The following is a 14,813-nucleotide window of genomic DNA, read 5'->3' as shown; positions in this document are numbered from 1 at the left end:
TGCTAACCAGCCTTTGCACCGGGACTGCAGCCCAGCTGAAATTCCCGAGGCCATGTCCAGTTGCATTGCAAAGCATCTTCTCCCTGAGGCCATGAACTGTGTCCCCAAAGAGACAGGAGCCTGCCTGCACTCTGAGGACTCTCTGCAACTACTGAAACTGCTGAGTAGAGGCAGAGCTCTGCTCCTAAAAATCTCAAAAGTCCAAAAGCTTCTCTTTGCAGATGTATCCTTTTTCTTTCTTTTTTTTTTTTTTTTTAGTACCTTAATGTCTCTGCTGTGGGGAACCTGCTCGCCCTGCGTGTGCTGCTCACCGTTGTGGGGACTCCAACCGCACCTTTCTCAGTGAGCCATTAACAGCACTGAACTGCAAATAATAGGAGTGGAAACCTCCTGTGTCTTTTAATCTCCTTTGCTTTGTAAATCAGGTTTTGTACCTTACCTATTAATTTCTGGGCAGATGCCTTAATTAGTGTTTGGGGTGTGAAGATAATGATAAATCTGTGTCACGCTCCTTTGTCCTGGGAGTCAGCCAGATTCAGCCTGCCCTTGACTACAGGCTTGCTAAGGCACTCTCAACAGCAGCTTGGAGAATTTCCTCGTCCTTTTGGTCCTTTGTTCTCTCCCCACAGCCTCTGTGGAGTTACACACTGGTAATTAAGGTTTATGCAAACGGCAGTCACCTCAGTTACCAGTCAGCCATAATGAGTTTGTTTGAACAAGAACGCAGCAGCAGAAATTTCAAGGGGATGAGCGTTTCAAAAGGGAGTAAAGCTTGTCTCTGGAAAAGGGATTCTCCTTCTGCATGCTGGTAATAAAATCAGGGCCACCAGGGAACACTCTTCCAGGCTGTGATTTCCATAGTCACTTCAGGAGCCTGCATCCTGTCATCCTCTGTTTCTATGGAAATGGGCAGCACCTGGTATTGCTTAGGCTCAGCTGCACCTCCCTAGCTTCTCTGAGGGCCAGGGCTGGCTTAGCACTGTCCATTGAGTGCTCACAGAACACTGACTTATGTGGCTTCAGAACCCTGGGCTTGGCTCAGGGGCCTCTCAGTCCTTTTTGTTGCATTCAAATAAAGAAACACCAACAGCTTTTGTAAATAGCTTTTATAAGCCCTTGTGCCTGAGAGCAGAGCTTGAAGCCTGAATTATTTATTTGACTCTTTAAACCCACACACAGATGGGTTCTGAACGTGTGTCAGGGAGGAATCTAGGTAAAACTGCAAGAACAAACTGTGCTGCAGCAAATTTGTGGCCTGTGACATGAACCATGCTGTTCCCCTCAGGTGTAATGCAATATGAGATGTCCCTTCATTAGATTGTTGCTTGGGTGAGATGTACTTCAAATCTTTTCTAGGTCTGGAAGCTATATGTGTCTGTGAGGATGTAGTGTGTGAAGGGGTAATGGGGAGACCTTTTGGGTTTCATAGGTTGGCATGAGAAAGAGGCACCCCCAACTTGTTTCCAACCAGGAGATTTTTAATACTGCCTAAACCCACTTTCTACCCAGTGCTGAGCAGGTGGTAAAAGAAAGGAAAGTTTGCACATCTGGTAGTGTCTGCCTTGGCAACAATACAAATCTGGTGCTTGGTTCTGCGGGACACATGGCATGTCTGTCCAGCTCCCACCTTGTGCCCTTCAGCATTTCTGGGACTTGTCCATCATGACCTTGGGTAGCTGTGCAACTCATCACAAAACTTGCTGCTTGAATTACCAGTGCTATAGGATTGCACTGGCAGCAGTGAACCATTTGGGTTTCTGTCCCCCTGCAGCCCTCATGGCACTGGGCCTCACCTCTGTCAGGCTCAGACACCCACCTGGCCACCCTCTCTGCCAGCCCCTCTCCCAGAAGTGCAGCTCTGCTTCTTCACAGCCCTGTGGCCCCTCACACCCGGCTGTAGTAGGCAGCCATCTCCCTTCGGGGCACAGGGGAGTGTGCAGGGGGGCGCTCTTCCTGTGCCCAGCCATTGCTGCTGGGGAGTGCAGGCTGGTGGAGGTGCAGTGGGGGCTTGCATCTGTGCCAGCTCTTGAGGACTGAGTTCATGGTGCTCTGGTCAGTGATACCCAAGAGCTTCTCAACAGCTTCACCAGCATCTGCAGGCGTTTTCCTGGGTGGGTGGCAGTGAGCAGCCGCCAGGTCTGTGCTCATGCCCTCGAAGAACTGCTGGATGCAGACCCTGGCAAAGGTCCTGGCGTGCTCCGTGCATGTTTCATCGAACAGCTTGCGCTCAATGTCGATGTAGTGGGACCAGTACCTGCTCTTCAGGAAGATGGCTTGAGTGAAGCAGGGCCGAAGCAATCTAACCAAGAAAGCCAGTGTGGTCATCAGTAGCACAAAGCACCAGCCCAGAGCCTGGAGGGATGAGGAGGGAACTGAACTCATCACAGGCAGGCATAGAATGCACCTGGTGTGCCTAGCACTTCCCACCAGGTGACAGGAGCACCTCAGGCTATGAATACACTTTGGGCTGTTTGGTATTTGGGTGCATTTACATTGCAGAGCTGGACAAGGAGACCCTGAAATCTTCTTCAGTGCACCCACATAGGCAGCACCTCTCTGCTTCTCACTGGGTATGGCCTCAACAGGCAGTGACCATAAATAACACCCGAGTCCTGCACCCATCCCTTTCTTGGTGCTGCCTACCATATGACCATGCCTCATCTGAATCTAACATATTCTGTGTTCTCTGACTTGCAGCTAATGTTGTTCCAGATACTCCCTGGGTTAATGCCGCTGTCTAACCTTTTTCCTGGGCTGTTGGAGTTAGTAACATCTATCATGGGTGAGCAGAGTTGACAGGCTCCCCTGTTAATGGGGTCTGACAGGAAAAGTGAGATGAGAGTAAAGGCAGGACTGGTGTGCCTCAGCTCAGGCTGCCACCAGTGTGCAGGCAGAGCTTGTGAGGGTGAACCACACTGTAAATGCAGCTCCCTAAAAGAGCACCTGGGAGGTGGGTATCTACATGGCACCTCTTGGATTACAGCTCCCAGTGCTTCCCAGCAGCTAGTAATTGGGGTCTGCCCAGGAAAATCTGCTTTGTGTCTTTGGAAAAGTCCGTGGGGCTCCATTTTTATTAAACTGGTTGTAATAATTCCTGCTTTCATACAGAAGTACACGAGTGACTAGAGTGAGCTGGGCCATCCTGTCTCCAACGTTGCCAGAAGCAGAGGACTTGGAAATAATTAAGCACAGGAGAAGCCATTAGTGGCAATTCTTCATTTGTGGTTCTCTGGGATGGTTAATATACACACTGACTGTTTTCATGCAAGTGGCAGAGGCAAGTGGCATAGAAGGTTATCAGTCTGCCACTTGTATATTTTATAATAAGCAGCAAGAGCAGCCACAGGCAAATGGTGGGTTATGGGGGGCGACAGCTCACCAGCCACCAGGTGACATTGATGTCAGCCCCTTCTGAATTTGCTTTAACTAAGTCTCTGAATACAGCTGCCTGGCAGCCCCAGGCTACCCAGAAAAGGGAACCTAATTATCAGGATGACCTAAGGCTTCAGTCTTCTCACCACACTGGAGGCATAATTCCCTGGAGCTGAGTCTGAACACCTGGCAGCCCTGAAAAATTGCCAGTCTCTCCTCCTGCATCTTGATTTTAACAAAGAGATTCCCTTGAGAAAAGAGCTAAGGCTAGCAACACCTAACCAGAGACCACCACTGAGGGCATGGCCACAGCGTCTCTTACCTGCGAGATGCAGCGCAGGTACCTGACAGCCACTTCATTGGCAATGAGCTCCTGTCCATCGTAGATCTCCTTGCAAGGGATGCGGGCGAGGACTCGCTTCATCTCCCCTTGGGAGAAGCCAGGGTGGCTGGTGTTGCCCAGGGTCTCAACAGGCACCGAGGTGCAGAAGGCACAAGTGATGCACTTACCATCCAGCAGTGTCACCGAGACCCAGACCACTGGAGCGATCATGGCTCGCTGTGCCATGGAGCAGAACATGTAGCGCAGGACGGCAGGGTCTTTCCCTCTGTGGCCCCGAGGCCGCCTCCACTCCTCTGCCAACATGGAGACATTGTTGTTCAGCACAAAGCCCAGCAGGAACAAGATGAAAGGGGGCACCAGGAGGATGCCCAGCCCATAGGCCAGGTTGTAGTGTGGCAGGCAGGGGCAGTTGAAATCAAAGGCTGAGTACATCTGGGCACTGGCGAGGGCCATGATTCCACATATGCCATTCATGAAGGACTCTTGGTTGGACTGGAGGAACTGAAAGATCATCCGAAACTTGTCCATCTTCCTTTGAAGTGATTCCTTCCCCCACCAGGGTCCAAACTGTGGCTTCAGTTTACTTCATTCTTTCAGCCCCCCCTCTTCAATGATGGGCATCCACAAGTCTCTGTGCAGTTAATTGTTTCAAACATGCACTCTTTCAGCCTCAGTATTTAAAGCAGGAAATTAAATCCCCCTTTTGTTTTTCCTGCTGATTTTGCTGCTTACGAAAGTTCAGAGTTTGCTTCCTCCTGCTCATCTTTGGGTCTGTGGGACCTGGATCGTTTCTGATTTGCTAAACCTGGTTGTGTTCTCCACTTCCCCATTTCTGTGGTCTCCCATCCACCAGTGTTCTTGGATGCAGGGTGTAGGAGTTACCATGAAGGTGCTGCCCCCCGAGCAATCTATGCTCTGGGCAGAGAGAACCTCTGTGAACCTGTTTGCAAATGCAGGAGCTGGGTGCTCCTCCCATGACTGAACAGGATGTGCCACCTCTGTGGTGCTGGCACACACAGAAAAGCAGGACGTCAGACCTTCCCCCCTCCCCCCATGTCTACACTGCCCCAGTAGGATCTAATGCACGTTGCTGGTCTTCCAGCCTCCTCCTCTGTACGTGCTCTGTACCTGTATTATTCTGCAGAGGGCAGAGAAGAGAAAAGAAAAGGCAGAGGAAGGAGGGTAAAGCTCTCAGTGCTTCGATGTGTTGTACCTGTATTGCTGAGGTCTGTTAGTGGTTCTCCTCTGTCCTGTAAACATCCACATTTCATCCAGACTTAAAAGATGACACATGCATCTACCTGATTTTCACTGCCCTGTGCTGACAGGGCTTGCTAAACCCTCACTGGCATAATCTGGAAACATCCAGAGGCACATAATGCTTTTCCTGGCTTTGGAGATGGAGAAAAATAGGCATAGAAAAGAGAGAAGGCTGCAGGGACAGGGACAAGAAGGATGCACTGTTCTTCACAGGTGGATCTTGCTGAGACCCTCTGAGCCCTGAATGGATACCTCTGCTTTCTCAGGAGATGCTTCCTGCTCATCAAATCTCTGAGATTCAGATTTATCCCTGGCATTTCTTCTTTTTACCCGCTTTCATTGAGCACTGGTTGCAAAGGAAATGTACCCTTAGACATCTTAGCTTCAGGTCAAGGCATATAGCTGAATTCCAGCCCCTGCCCCAGCCCCTCCCACTAAATGGATGCACATTGCTGGCTCAGGCAGTCCTTGCTCTGCCCTTCAGGGAGGGTTCAAGTGATCTTTAGAGGAGTGGCAGCTTCAATACACCCTCAGCCCCAGGGGCTGCTGGTACCTGCTGTTCTGTTGGTCTAGAAGAGTTCTGTACAGTTCACGCCTGCAGGTGATCTGGTACTGCTGGGAAACACAGTCCCTCAGGGAACAGCAGCTGCCCTTGGGCCAAGGAGTTCACTGGAGGAATTTACATACCCTCCTTGGATTCTCAGTTCCTACACATTCCAAATTTAACAGGGAGTTGGGATTATACTCACAGGAGGTGGCTGTGAGGAAGTCATTCAGTCTCCATTGCTGTCATTCATAGCAAAGTGCACCCAAGCCCTTCAGAAATGCACCACCCTCCCTTCCCTGGGCTCGAAGCATGCTCAGGGACACATTTAATAGAGTTGTGAATATCTCCATGAATGGAGGTATCACAACTCTCTGGACAGCCTGTTCCACCACCCTCAAAATGAAGAAGTGTTTTCTTTTTTTTAAATGGAATTTCCTGCATTTTGGGTTTGTACCTGTTGTCTCTTGTCCCATCATGGGGGACAGACACTCTTTTCCACAATGGAGAAGAGTTCTGTTGCTTCAAAGGGGGTCACAGCATGGAGAGTGGGGAGGCTGGGAGGGGTGAACATCCAACTGGAGCTACTTCTTGACCAGACTGACCTTCTCAGCAGTGTGTGAGCCTTTGGAGATCTGCAAAAGTCTGTGGTTGCTCCCTTAAATGTTCTGGTTTTCTCCCTTGTGATACAGATAACAGAGCTGTTCCTCTTCCTCTATTTTACATTTTGTATTTTGTGGCCACTTTGGCATGACTTAAAACCTGAGAACATGGAAAGCAGCATGCAAAGGGGAGCTGCAGACCTCTACTCTGAGCTGGTTAGGAAAATAGCTGATTTGACTAGCACTGGAGTGGAGAGTCCAAACGGAATCTCACCTTGAGATTTGTGATATTATATCTGATAAAAGTAAGCCATAGATGAAATTCAAAATGCAATGCTGATTTCAAAAGGGAGCTCAAAAGCTCCCTGAACCTAAAGGGCCCCTGGAAAGACCACTGTGTTATTCCTAAGGAGCACAGGTCACAGCTGGCTTTTTGCCTTCTCTAAGCATGTCCAGGGGAGCTCATCAGAGATTCAGCCAAAGCTGATTTTGCTCTGCAAATGAGGAAAGCTCTGCAGCCCATCCCTCTGTACCCTGCAGCTCCTTGCCAGAGGGGTGCAGCTACCCACAGGTGGACCATGGAATTATTTTGCCTGTCCTTGTTTTTCTAAGCATCTCCTTCCTCTCTGAGTCTGTGCACACGAACATCTTGGAGAGGACATGGCCCATCTCTCAGCAGCTTGGCAAGTTAATTTTGGGGATTAACACATTTCAAATTTGCCCCCCCAGTTTGGATTTACTCTCAAGGTGGTGAGAGGTTTCTTTGCCCTTTTCCTATCCTTTTCTTTCCTCCTGAAGGCCCTGCTTGCCCCATCTACCCATGCATGGCTGAGGAGACATTTCTTCTTCATCCCTTCCCCCTCACAACCCCTCCACCTTGCACCCCTCACTCCCAGGGATAAAAATGGGCATCAGTGTGAGCCTCAGCCTTGATGAATATATGTGTCTGTACTGGGTTCATTTGCAGTAAAGAGTTTAATGCATCAAAGCAGTAAAGCTGCACAGAAATATCAGTCAAGCCAGCATCTTGGCTGGCACCATCTACAGCAAGGCCTGGGAAAAGGCAGGTGAGAAATTAATTAACATTAGAGACTCAGTGATAAGGTTACATTCAGACAGTTCTGAAACTGAGGATGGAAATGCCCACCTGCGCACTGTGAAGTTGATCTGGATAGATCAACCTGTACTAAAATCTGCCAGGGAAGTGTTTAAAGTATTTGTTCAGACTTCTCAGGCAGTCAGTGTTTCCTTTCCATGGCCCAATTCCCGTGCTCAGTAGTACCACACAGAACCCTTGGTTAAGAAGTGTCAGTAGCAGAAACTGCATCTGGGACCTTTGGATCTTCAAAACTGGTTTATTTTGGAGGTGTTGGTGGGCACACATTGGAGCAGAGCCTTTGAGGTTGGGGTTTTGGAGAAAGATGTGAGGACCACTGTCATTTGACTGCTGGTCCTTGCTTTGTGCAGAGGCATGGCAGTGCCTTTTCAGTGTCTGCAGGACAAAGCCCCCTTTACACGTTGGTGTGCTGGGGGAGTTTGGGCTGGGTACCTGGGCTGTCTGCCCAGGGCAGAGAGGATCTCTCTTGCCCCAGGGGGTGCCTGTGGGTCACCTGACCGACATTCAAGGGAGGTTTCTGATAATACCACATTTTCAGAAGTTTATTCACCTCGTCCTGATTTGTAAGGCCCCAGAGAAGATCTTCCTTTCTTTCAGCCCCCTCTCCCTCCCTAGGCAATCTGAAGCTGTGCTGTTTGATCTCCTGCCGCATGCTTTCGAAGAAGTGGAGGATGCATTTGTGAGCAAATTGCCGGCTGTGCTCACAGCAGGTTTCCTCAAAAATCTTTTGCTCGATGTCAATGTAGTTGCTCCAGTGACGTGCCTGCAGGAGGGTGACCTGGTTGAAGCAAGGTCTGAGCCAGCGGGCGAGGAAAGCTGCTACCATAAGGATCAACAAAATGCTCCAGCCGAGTGCCTGAGTGGCAAGAAATAATCAGTGGAACAGGAGCAAGACAGGCACAAGTACAGGCACGAACTGTTTGACTGAGATGGGGAATTTGTGTGGCTGGAGGTGAGACATGGCGCATCGGGACTCCTCTCCTTGATCTGTCTCTGAAATCCAGCATGATCAAACTGCACTCCGTGGGTCCATATAATCTCCTCCCAGTGAACATGAGACATTTTTCTGTGCATCAATAGCTCATTAGGATAACTGTTCGCGGAGATAGCCTGGAGCAGCCAGGCATTTGCTTTGAGCACGAGAGCACCCCAGGGGAAGGGGATTTAAGTGCTCTCCTTTGGCTCATTTGTCTCCAGTGAGATCTTCATTTGCCTCCAGTGAGATCTTCATTTGCTACCTACCCTGGCTTCAGGGCCAGGGAGTCCCTGCAGCAGAGTGAAGATGGCCCAGACTACCTGCAGGTCCCTTCGGTAAGAAGGAAGGGCTTGTTTTCAACGCCCTCCCACAGGTTTTCCTGACCTAGATCTCCTGTACCAAGAGCAGAGGCCAGCCAGCGCTCCACTCCCCATCGAGTCCTGTTCTATTGCTTCTGAGCCAAGCTGCTATGGTCTGCCTCCACCTGCACTGAACTTAAAACAGCAGGTCCTATCTTCTAACGCTGGAGAGAGGCTTAGGAGACTCCTGTATTCCTTGCAGCCTGCTTTTTATTATCTGAATTTATCCAGATCTAGTGTGAGGTGTCCCTGCCCATGGCAGGGGGGTTTGACCTAGATGATCCTTGAGGTCCTTTCCAACCCTGACAATTCTGGGATTCTAAGTTACTGGTTCTTCTAAAAACAAAGTTCTGTCAATTAATCCATCCTTTATTTCCTTTCTTTTCCCCACCTGAGTGACTATGGAGGTATCGCTGAGGATGGCAACATTTAGGGGCATAAAGAAGCCCCTCTTGCTTCTAGCCTGAACATAGTGAAGCTATGACAAATTCAGGAAGGGCAGGAGCAGATGACACGTGCCCTGGGCACATCACCCACGCAGGGGGCTCTGCTGGAGTGACCTACCTGGGACCAGCAGCGCAGGTACCTGGACACTGCCTTGCGGGATGTGTTGTTTCTCATGAGCTCATCGTCCTTGCAGGGCACCTTGGCTAGCAGCTGCTGCACCTGCACTGGGGTTGTGTTGGCAAAGCCCACAAACTTCTCAGGATCCACAGAGCCACTGAAAGCACAGATCAGGCACTTGCCATCCAGGAGGGTGACTATGATCCAGACGATAGGGGCAACCATGGCTCGCTGCATGATAGAGGAACACATGTACCTGGGGCGGGAGAGAAAGAGTTGGTAAATGCTGGGAGCTCTCATCCAGATCCTTGATGGATGCAGGCTGTCCTGTGCCAAGCAGCCCTCCTGGAGCCAAGGAGCTGACTTGCAGGACTGTCACCAGCATTGCTGCAGCTAACACCTCTTCTGTTCTGGAATGATGCTGCCTCCCAGTGATCTGTACCAGCGTGCAGCAGTGCTCTGTGTGCTGCCCGCAGTCAATCCAGGGCAGTCACATTAAGTACTTGCTTTGATTGTATACTTATGTATCCCATGGACAAATCTTTGTCAGCTTTCACTTGTCTTCTACATTCACTTTCCTCATCAGCTTAGTTTCTACGTGGAAAATCACTTTTCTTCTGCAGCCTTTCTTGTCTCACTCCTTGCCAGCTTGTGTGCTGGGTAAAACTTTCTATGTAACAGATTGAATGTAACTCTTCTCTCCCCTCTACCAGTGTAAATCAGTAAAAACTCAGCTGAAGGGAGGGAAACCACAAGGCTATTGATAAAGAATGACTGATGGAAATGCTGCTCTTCCTACATATTTAAGTGGGAATGTCTCATCTTTTTGCATAGATAAGCCTCAGAAGGAACCCTTCCTGAGCTCAGGGCAGGCAGCAATGCAGTGTCCCAAAGTGGCGGCACAAATCCAGCTGCTGGTGTCAAGCAGCTCCTATCACTCTTCACTGGGATGGGATGAAGCTCTGCTTTCATTTCTGCTGTTGTAGATGCATTTACTGTGCCCCTGACTCTCTCAGCACGTGGGTAAAGGTCTCTGGAGCTGAGCTTGGAAGGCAATTAATTACCAGCAGATTCAAAGCTATGAAGATGAGACAGTTAAGCAGGAGGTGAAAGGAGGAATGCCGTTCCCGGTGCAAACCCCACCTGATGACAGCCAGGTCCTTCTTTCTGCTCCCCTGTGGTCGGCTCCACTCCTCCAGCATCACCAGGGACTGTCTGTTGAGGATGAGGCCACAGAAGAAGAGGGTGACAGGGGGTATGAACATGACCCCCAAGCCATATGCCATGTTGTACCAGGGCAGACAGGGGCAGCTGAAGTCAAAGGAGGTATAGATCTTTACACTAGCCAGGGCTAACAGCCCACAGATCCCATTCATTACAGACTCCGTGTTGGACTGGAAGTACTGGAAGATCATCCGGAAACGTTCCATCTTGCTCCTTTGGCCAGAGATCCTTCTCCTGGGAAATCCCTGGGACTGCCCAGCACAGTCTGCCTCGCTTCACCTGCTGTTCTGCTGTTGAAGGGCAGGCGACACAGCCCAGCCTGCAGCTAGTTGAAGCAGAAAGATGAGGATGGGAGAGAGCTGCTGTGGCCCACAGCTTTCTCAGATCTGTCTCTCACCCAATGTTTATCTTCTGGGGCAGTTGGTAGTTTTCTAGGTGAGCAGGTGGATGCAGCCTCCGGCAGCTGCTTTTTGTGCCCTGTTTTTCATTTTCAGGGCTGTCCCACGTGCCAGGCAGCAACAGCCACTGGTAGTGCTGGGTACCTCCCTCCTGGAGACGCTCTCAACAGAAAGCCATTGGCAGATGCTTATGGGCTGCTTTCTCTGCTGATTGAGGACTGGAGTGGTTCACTGATAGAAACTCAGCCGGTCACATAAGCTCATCGGTGTTGCTGCTGCCACTTTGTTTCTTTTTGGTGAAGCAGTCCCCATCTTTGAGAGGGCAGAGGGGAGGAAGGGAATCCATACCTGGCTCTGTGCATGACACACCACTGGGAGCTCAGATTTCCCTATGAAAATGAGCCTCCTTCAGCCTGGAGGTTGTGACAGTTGATAGCTTTCAAAGCCTGCAGTGACACTTCAGGGCAAACGCTGCACCGGGCAACACATCATACTTGTACTGTGACATCTGTACCATACCTACATCTATGCCCAAGGCCCTTGCACTGGAGCTCCTTCTTGCTGCCTGTCAAAGGGCATGGTGGTTCACTTGTCCTATGGGACTGGATTATCATCCTCTATCTATTTTAAATATCCCAGAAGCAATTCTTCTTTTCCTAGAAAAAGTTTATTTTACAGGTAAATACAGCTCATTGCCACACAAGGAAGCTCATTCTTTCCCCCCGCTGATGTATTCAACTTCATTTTGGTCTCTCCAGCTTTCATCTGAAAACATTTTCAGTTTTTTCTTCTCAGCTCAGGTTTCCACACTCATTCAGCAAAGGGAAACAAATAAGGGTGATAGATGTACCTGTTTGGTTGAAAAGTGAAGAACCACCTCCACTGAGGTACACTTCCTGCCAGCGCTGAGGTTTCTGCCCACACTGGCTTCCACTGCAGGGCTGATTGCCTTCATGGGATGGCACCTAAAGGGAGCAGTCAGGAGGGGTACCTACAGCTGCTCAGGGGTACACACAGCATGTGTGCAACATGTGGACTCACAGGGCCACATTGTCATCTCCGTTGACATAAACATCAACTTGCACAATTATTTTAATGAAGTGCAGTGGCACCAAGCATAATATTTGTGCTCTCCTTTACCTGCAATAAAAACTTCTGGTTAATCCATTAATGTTTCCATTTTGCCACCTCAGGACATCAGGAACCCTCCATTTTGCTCTCACAGGCCATCAGAACCTCTGGCTGAACATTGCAGGTGATTTTTAGCCAGGATACAGCCTGTCTCAGTTTCCAACTGCTTTTATGCTTGTTGGCTTTCTCATTTAAGAGCTTCATTTGTGTGCTGACTCAGGTTTGGAAAGTGTTGTGCACTCTCTGTAAAACAATTACTTTGGAGAAATAGTTTTCCTTTCCAGCTTTCCTGGGGGGGGGGAAAAATAGTAAAGGCTAAATAGATCCTCACAGCTCAGAAAAATAAGATGTAAAAACAGTAGGAAGCATCCTCTAGACAGCACAAGCTACATGGGAATTTTAATTCTCCCAAATGGAATCGCCTGGCCTGGATGTTAGAGGTCGGTGAAGGATGCCTCAAGGTAATTACTGCACTTTGTTGTGATCTGGGATATTACTAGCAACTCAGAGCTGAGACACAGAGTTGTGGAATCATAGAAGAAAGGATATGTTTCTTAATTTGCAGCAAAAGACATTGGGAGCTTCCTGGAGATAAAGGAACCTTGAGGCAAGTCAATTGCTAAACATGGGCAGATGGTCAAAATTAATGTCAAAACTAAGCATGTCTGATTACTCAGTTCTTAGGGTGAAGCAAAGAGGAAACAAGGACTAAAATTATTTATCTCCTCTCCTCCTGCAAGGGGACCTGCTTCCTGTTGCAAGCAGTGTAGTTGTGCTCCTGAGTATGCCACAAGGCTGCCTGCAGCTCTCCAGGGCTGTTGGGCATGGGCCCTATCATCAGAGGAAGGCAGCTGCTCCTTGGCAGCAAATGTCTAAAACTGTGCTGGAAACTTTTGTTCCTCAGAACATCTATTGGATACCCATGTTGGACAACCCTTTGATTTTGCCTCAGCACTGCAGAACATGGGGAAAGGCAGGGTAATGCCCTTCCTCACTCCTTTATGGGAGTAAAATTCTGGCTGTGAGCTTTTTGCCTGGAATGATGGAGAGGGTGGTGGCTACAGCCTCATTCTAAAGGTGAGAGCCCTTTTGATGCAGCACAGGCATCAGTCCCTCTTGCTTTGGGGAAAAAAATCTCATCACCAAAATTTGGTCTGGTCATTTAAAACAGGACAAATTTAGCAGAAGGGTATGGCTAGTTTTGTGTACTAACTTGAAGTGCTAGGGCAGCACTGATGCCTGTGCACGCATCATGCATGCCTTCAGGGGTGTGCATATCCAGAGCAAGGCCTTGTACATACATTCAGGTGGGGAGCAAAGATGCAGTAAAGCAGGTCCAGTGTGTCTGGGGCTGTGCTCTTGGTGTGTGACACCAGCTCCACACTCACTGTTGTGTTGATCCCTGAAGGACAAAGGCGGGAGCGCTGTACCAGTAACCCTGCTTGCTCCCTGGCCTCCCCCAAACCCTGCAAGGAGAACATGAGTTGCTTTGTCATGCTTTGATCTCCCTTTTCTCTGCTGGGACTGGACCCTCTTTCCCTTAGGGAAGCCAGTGTCCAGGAGCAGACAATCCACCCATCCCATAGCTTGCCTTGCTGCAAACACACCATTGCCACAAGCACTTGTCCCAGCAGCAGGGAAGGGGCTACAGGGCTCTGTTAGCAGCATTCCTGGCCCATGGTGTGAATGGTGAATGGTGATGGGCTCCCTCATTAGGAACTTTTTACAGTTGTTTGTAATTTTGACAAATTATTTAATTATCCAGGTTGGTTTTTTCTGCCCTGAACATCTGCCTCAGGTGAGATATTTTTAGAAAGCTGTTACATGGGTTGGTTAGCTGCTCCTGAGATGATGTAAGGGCAAAAGAAGAGAAAGAACTTGTTTTCCAGGTGTTGTGGAATTTATCTGCAAAGGCGTAGCAGCTGACACTCAGCTGACACATTGAGGGCACAGGGCATGATGTAGGTGTTCTGTGTAGGTGCTGCAGTTGGAGTGTCCTCCCAGCATTGCAGGAGGCTGACTTATCACCTTGCTTTTTCATGTGTCTCTGTTGCTGGCTGTAGAGTCACTTCGGGACAGAGAAAGGATGCATAAATGGACTAGCACATTCCCAGATGCAGGAGACAACTATGAAATTAATTTAGCTCTGAATATCCATTTCTTCCTAATTTCTTGGCTCATTAATTGCCCTGTGGGGATGCCGTGCAGTGTTTAATTAAACTAAGCACTATGTGGCCACAAGGAGTAGGTATGGAGCAATGTGTGTTCCCCACCTCAGTTTCTCTTTGTGAGGTAGAGCGTGGTTCCACACGGACCCCTCACACCAGGTGCTGGGAGAATGAGTAAGTGTTCTTCATCCCTGTGTCATAAGAGCAGCTACATTCTCTTGAGCCACCAGGGGAGGACTGTGGTCCAGTCTGGTTTTGGCACCTCTAAACTGGTGAATTGTAAAACCCATTCTACCTGGCCATATTAATTCAGAGGACAAGGGTTAATGCTTTTTGAAGGCTGAGGGGAAATATGTCATCTTGTGTTTAAGTGAAGGCCACTAACACCATAAATTGCCTTTACCAGCAACAGTGCCTCCAGCCCAATATCTTGTTCCTTTGTAGTTCAGGTGAGCCTGCTGCTGACCCTTGGAAACACAGGTAGATAGATCAATGAGTCTGTTTACACTTGACGAGCAGGCTACAGCTGAGCTTTGTTTTCTGTTACTTTTTTTTGCTTTTCATTTTTCCAGACAGTTTGGGGACACATCTCCCACTAAGGGATGCTCCCGCTGAGGACAGAGGAGCAGCATCACTGTCTTATTTCTCTGCAAAGCTGACAGAGAATTTTACCCCTCGCTAGCTGGAAGTCTTCCAGCATCTTCAATTTCTCACAGTAGAAGTCACCTTCCATTTCAGCTACCCATGAAGGAAGA

General features: G+C 49.1%; 2 protein-coding genes across 2 annotated transcripts; both read right to left on the bottom strand.

Moving 5' to 3' along the window:
* Positions 1 to 1,884: 1,884 nt before the first annotated feature.
* On the bottom strand, positions 1,885 to 4,243 carry CALHM1 (calcium homeostasis modulator 1). The gene is made up of 2 exons (XM_068139216.1): positions 3,695 to 4,243; positions 1,885 to 2,352 (listed from the first exon to the last, which is right to left on the bottom strand). The coding sequence occupies exons 1-2, from the start codon at positions 4,241 to 4,243 to the stop codon at positions 1,885 to 1,887; spliced, it is 1,017 nt and encodes a 338-aa protein (XP_067995317.1).
* Positions 4,244 to 7,632: 3,389 nt separating this feature from the next.
* CALHM3 (calcium homeostasis modulator 3) lies at positions 7,633 to 10,567 on the bottom strand. The gene is made up of 3 exons (XM_068139265.1): positions 10,281 to 10,567; positions 9,138 to 9,393; positions 7,633 to 8,094 (listed from the first exon to the last, which is right to left on the bottom strand). Exons 1-3 carry the CDS (start codon positions 10,565 to 10,567, stop codon positions 7,633 to 7,635), a joined length of 1,005 nt encoding a protein of 334 aa, XP_067995366.1.
* Positions 10,568 to 14,813: the final 4,246 nt, after the last annotated feature.

The sequence above is a fragment of the Melanerpes formicivorus genome, unplaced genomic scaffold (assembly GCF_026170545.1).
Source record: "Melanerpes formicivorus ecotype bairdi unplaced genomic scaffold, bMelFor1.0.p_v2 SCAF_6, whole genome shotgun sequence".
Classification (NCBI taxonomy): Eukaryota; Metazoa; Chordata; class Aves; order Piciformes; family Picidae; genus Melanerpes; species Melanerpes formicivorus.
The sequence above is the reverse complement of the archived record's forward strand: the minus strand, read 5'-3'. Positions and strand labels throughout refer to the sequence as shown.

Bases quoted from the DNA above. Each gene is read 5' to 3' on its own strand.
- CALHM1 (XM_068139216.1), bottom strand. From the start codon at position 4,243: ATGGACAAGTTTCGGATGATCTTTCAGTTCCTCCAGTCCAACCAAGAG. The intron at 2,353-3,694 runs GTAAGAGACGCT...TCATCCCTCCAG, and splicing joins ACCTGCGCTGCATCTCGCAG to GCTCTGGGCTGGTGCTTTGT.
- CALHM3 (XM_068139265.1), bottom strand. From the start codon at position 10,567: ATGGAACGTTTCCGGATGATCTTCCAGTACTTCCAGTCCAACACGGAG. The intron at 9,394-10,280 runs GTGGGGTTTGCA...CTCCCGCCCCAG, and splicing joins AAGGACCTGGCTGTCATCAG to GTACATGTGTTCCTCTATCA. The intron at 8,095-9,137 runs GTAGGTCACTCC...CTTGCCACTCAG, and splicing joins ACCTGCGCTGCTGGTCCCAG to GCACTCGGCTGGAGCATTTT.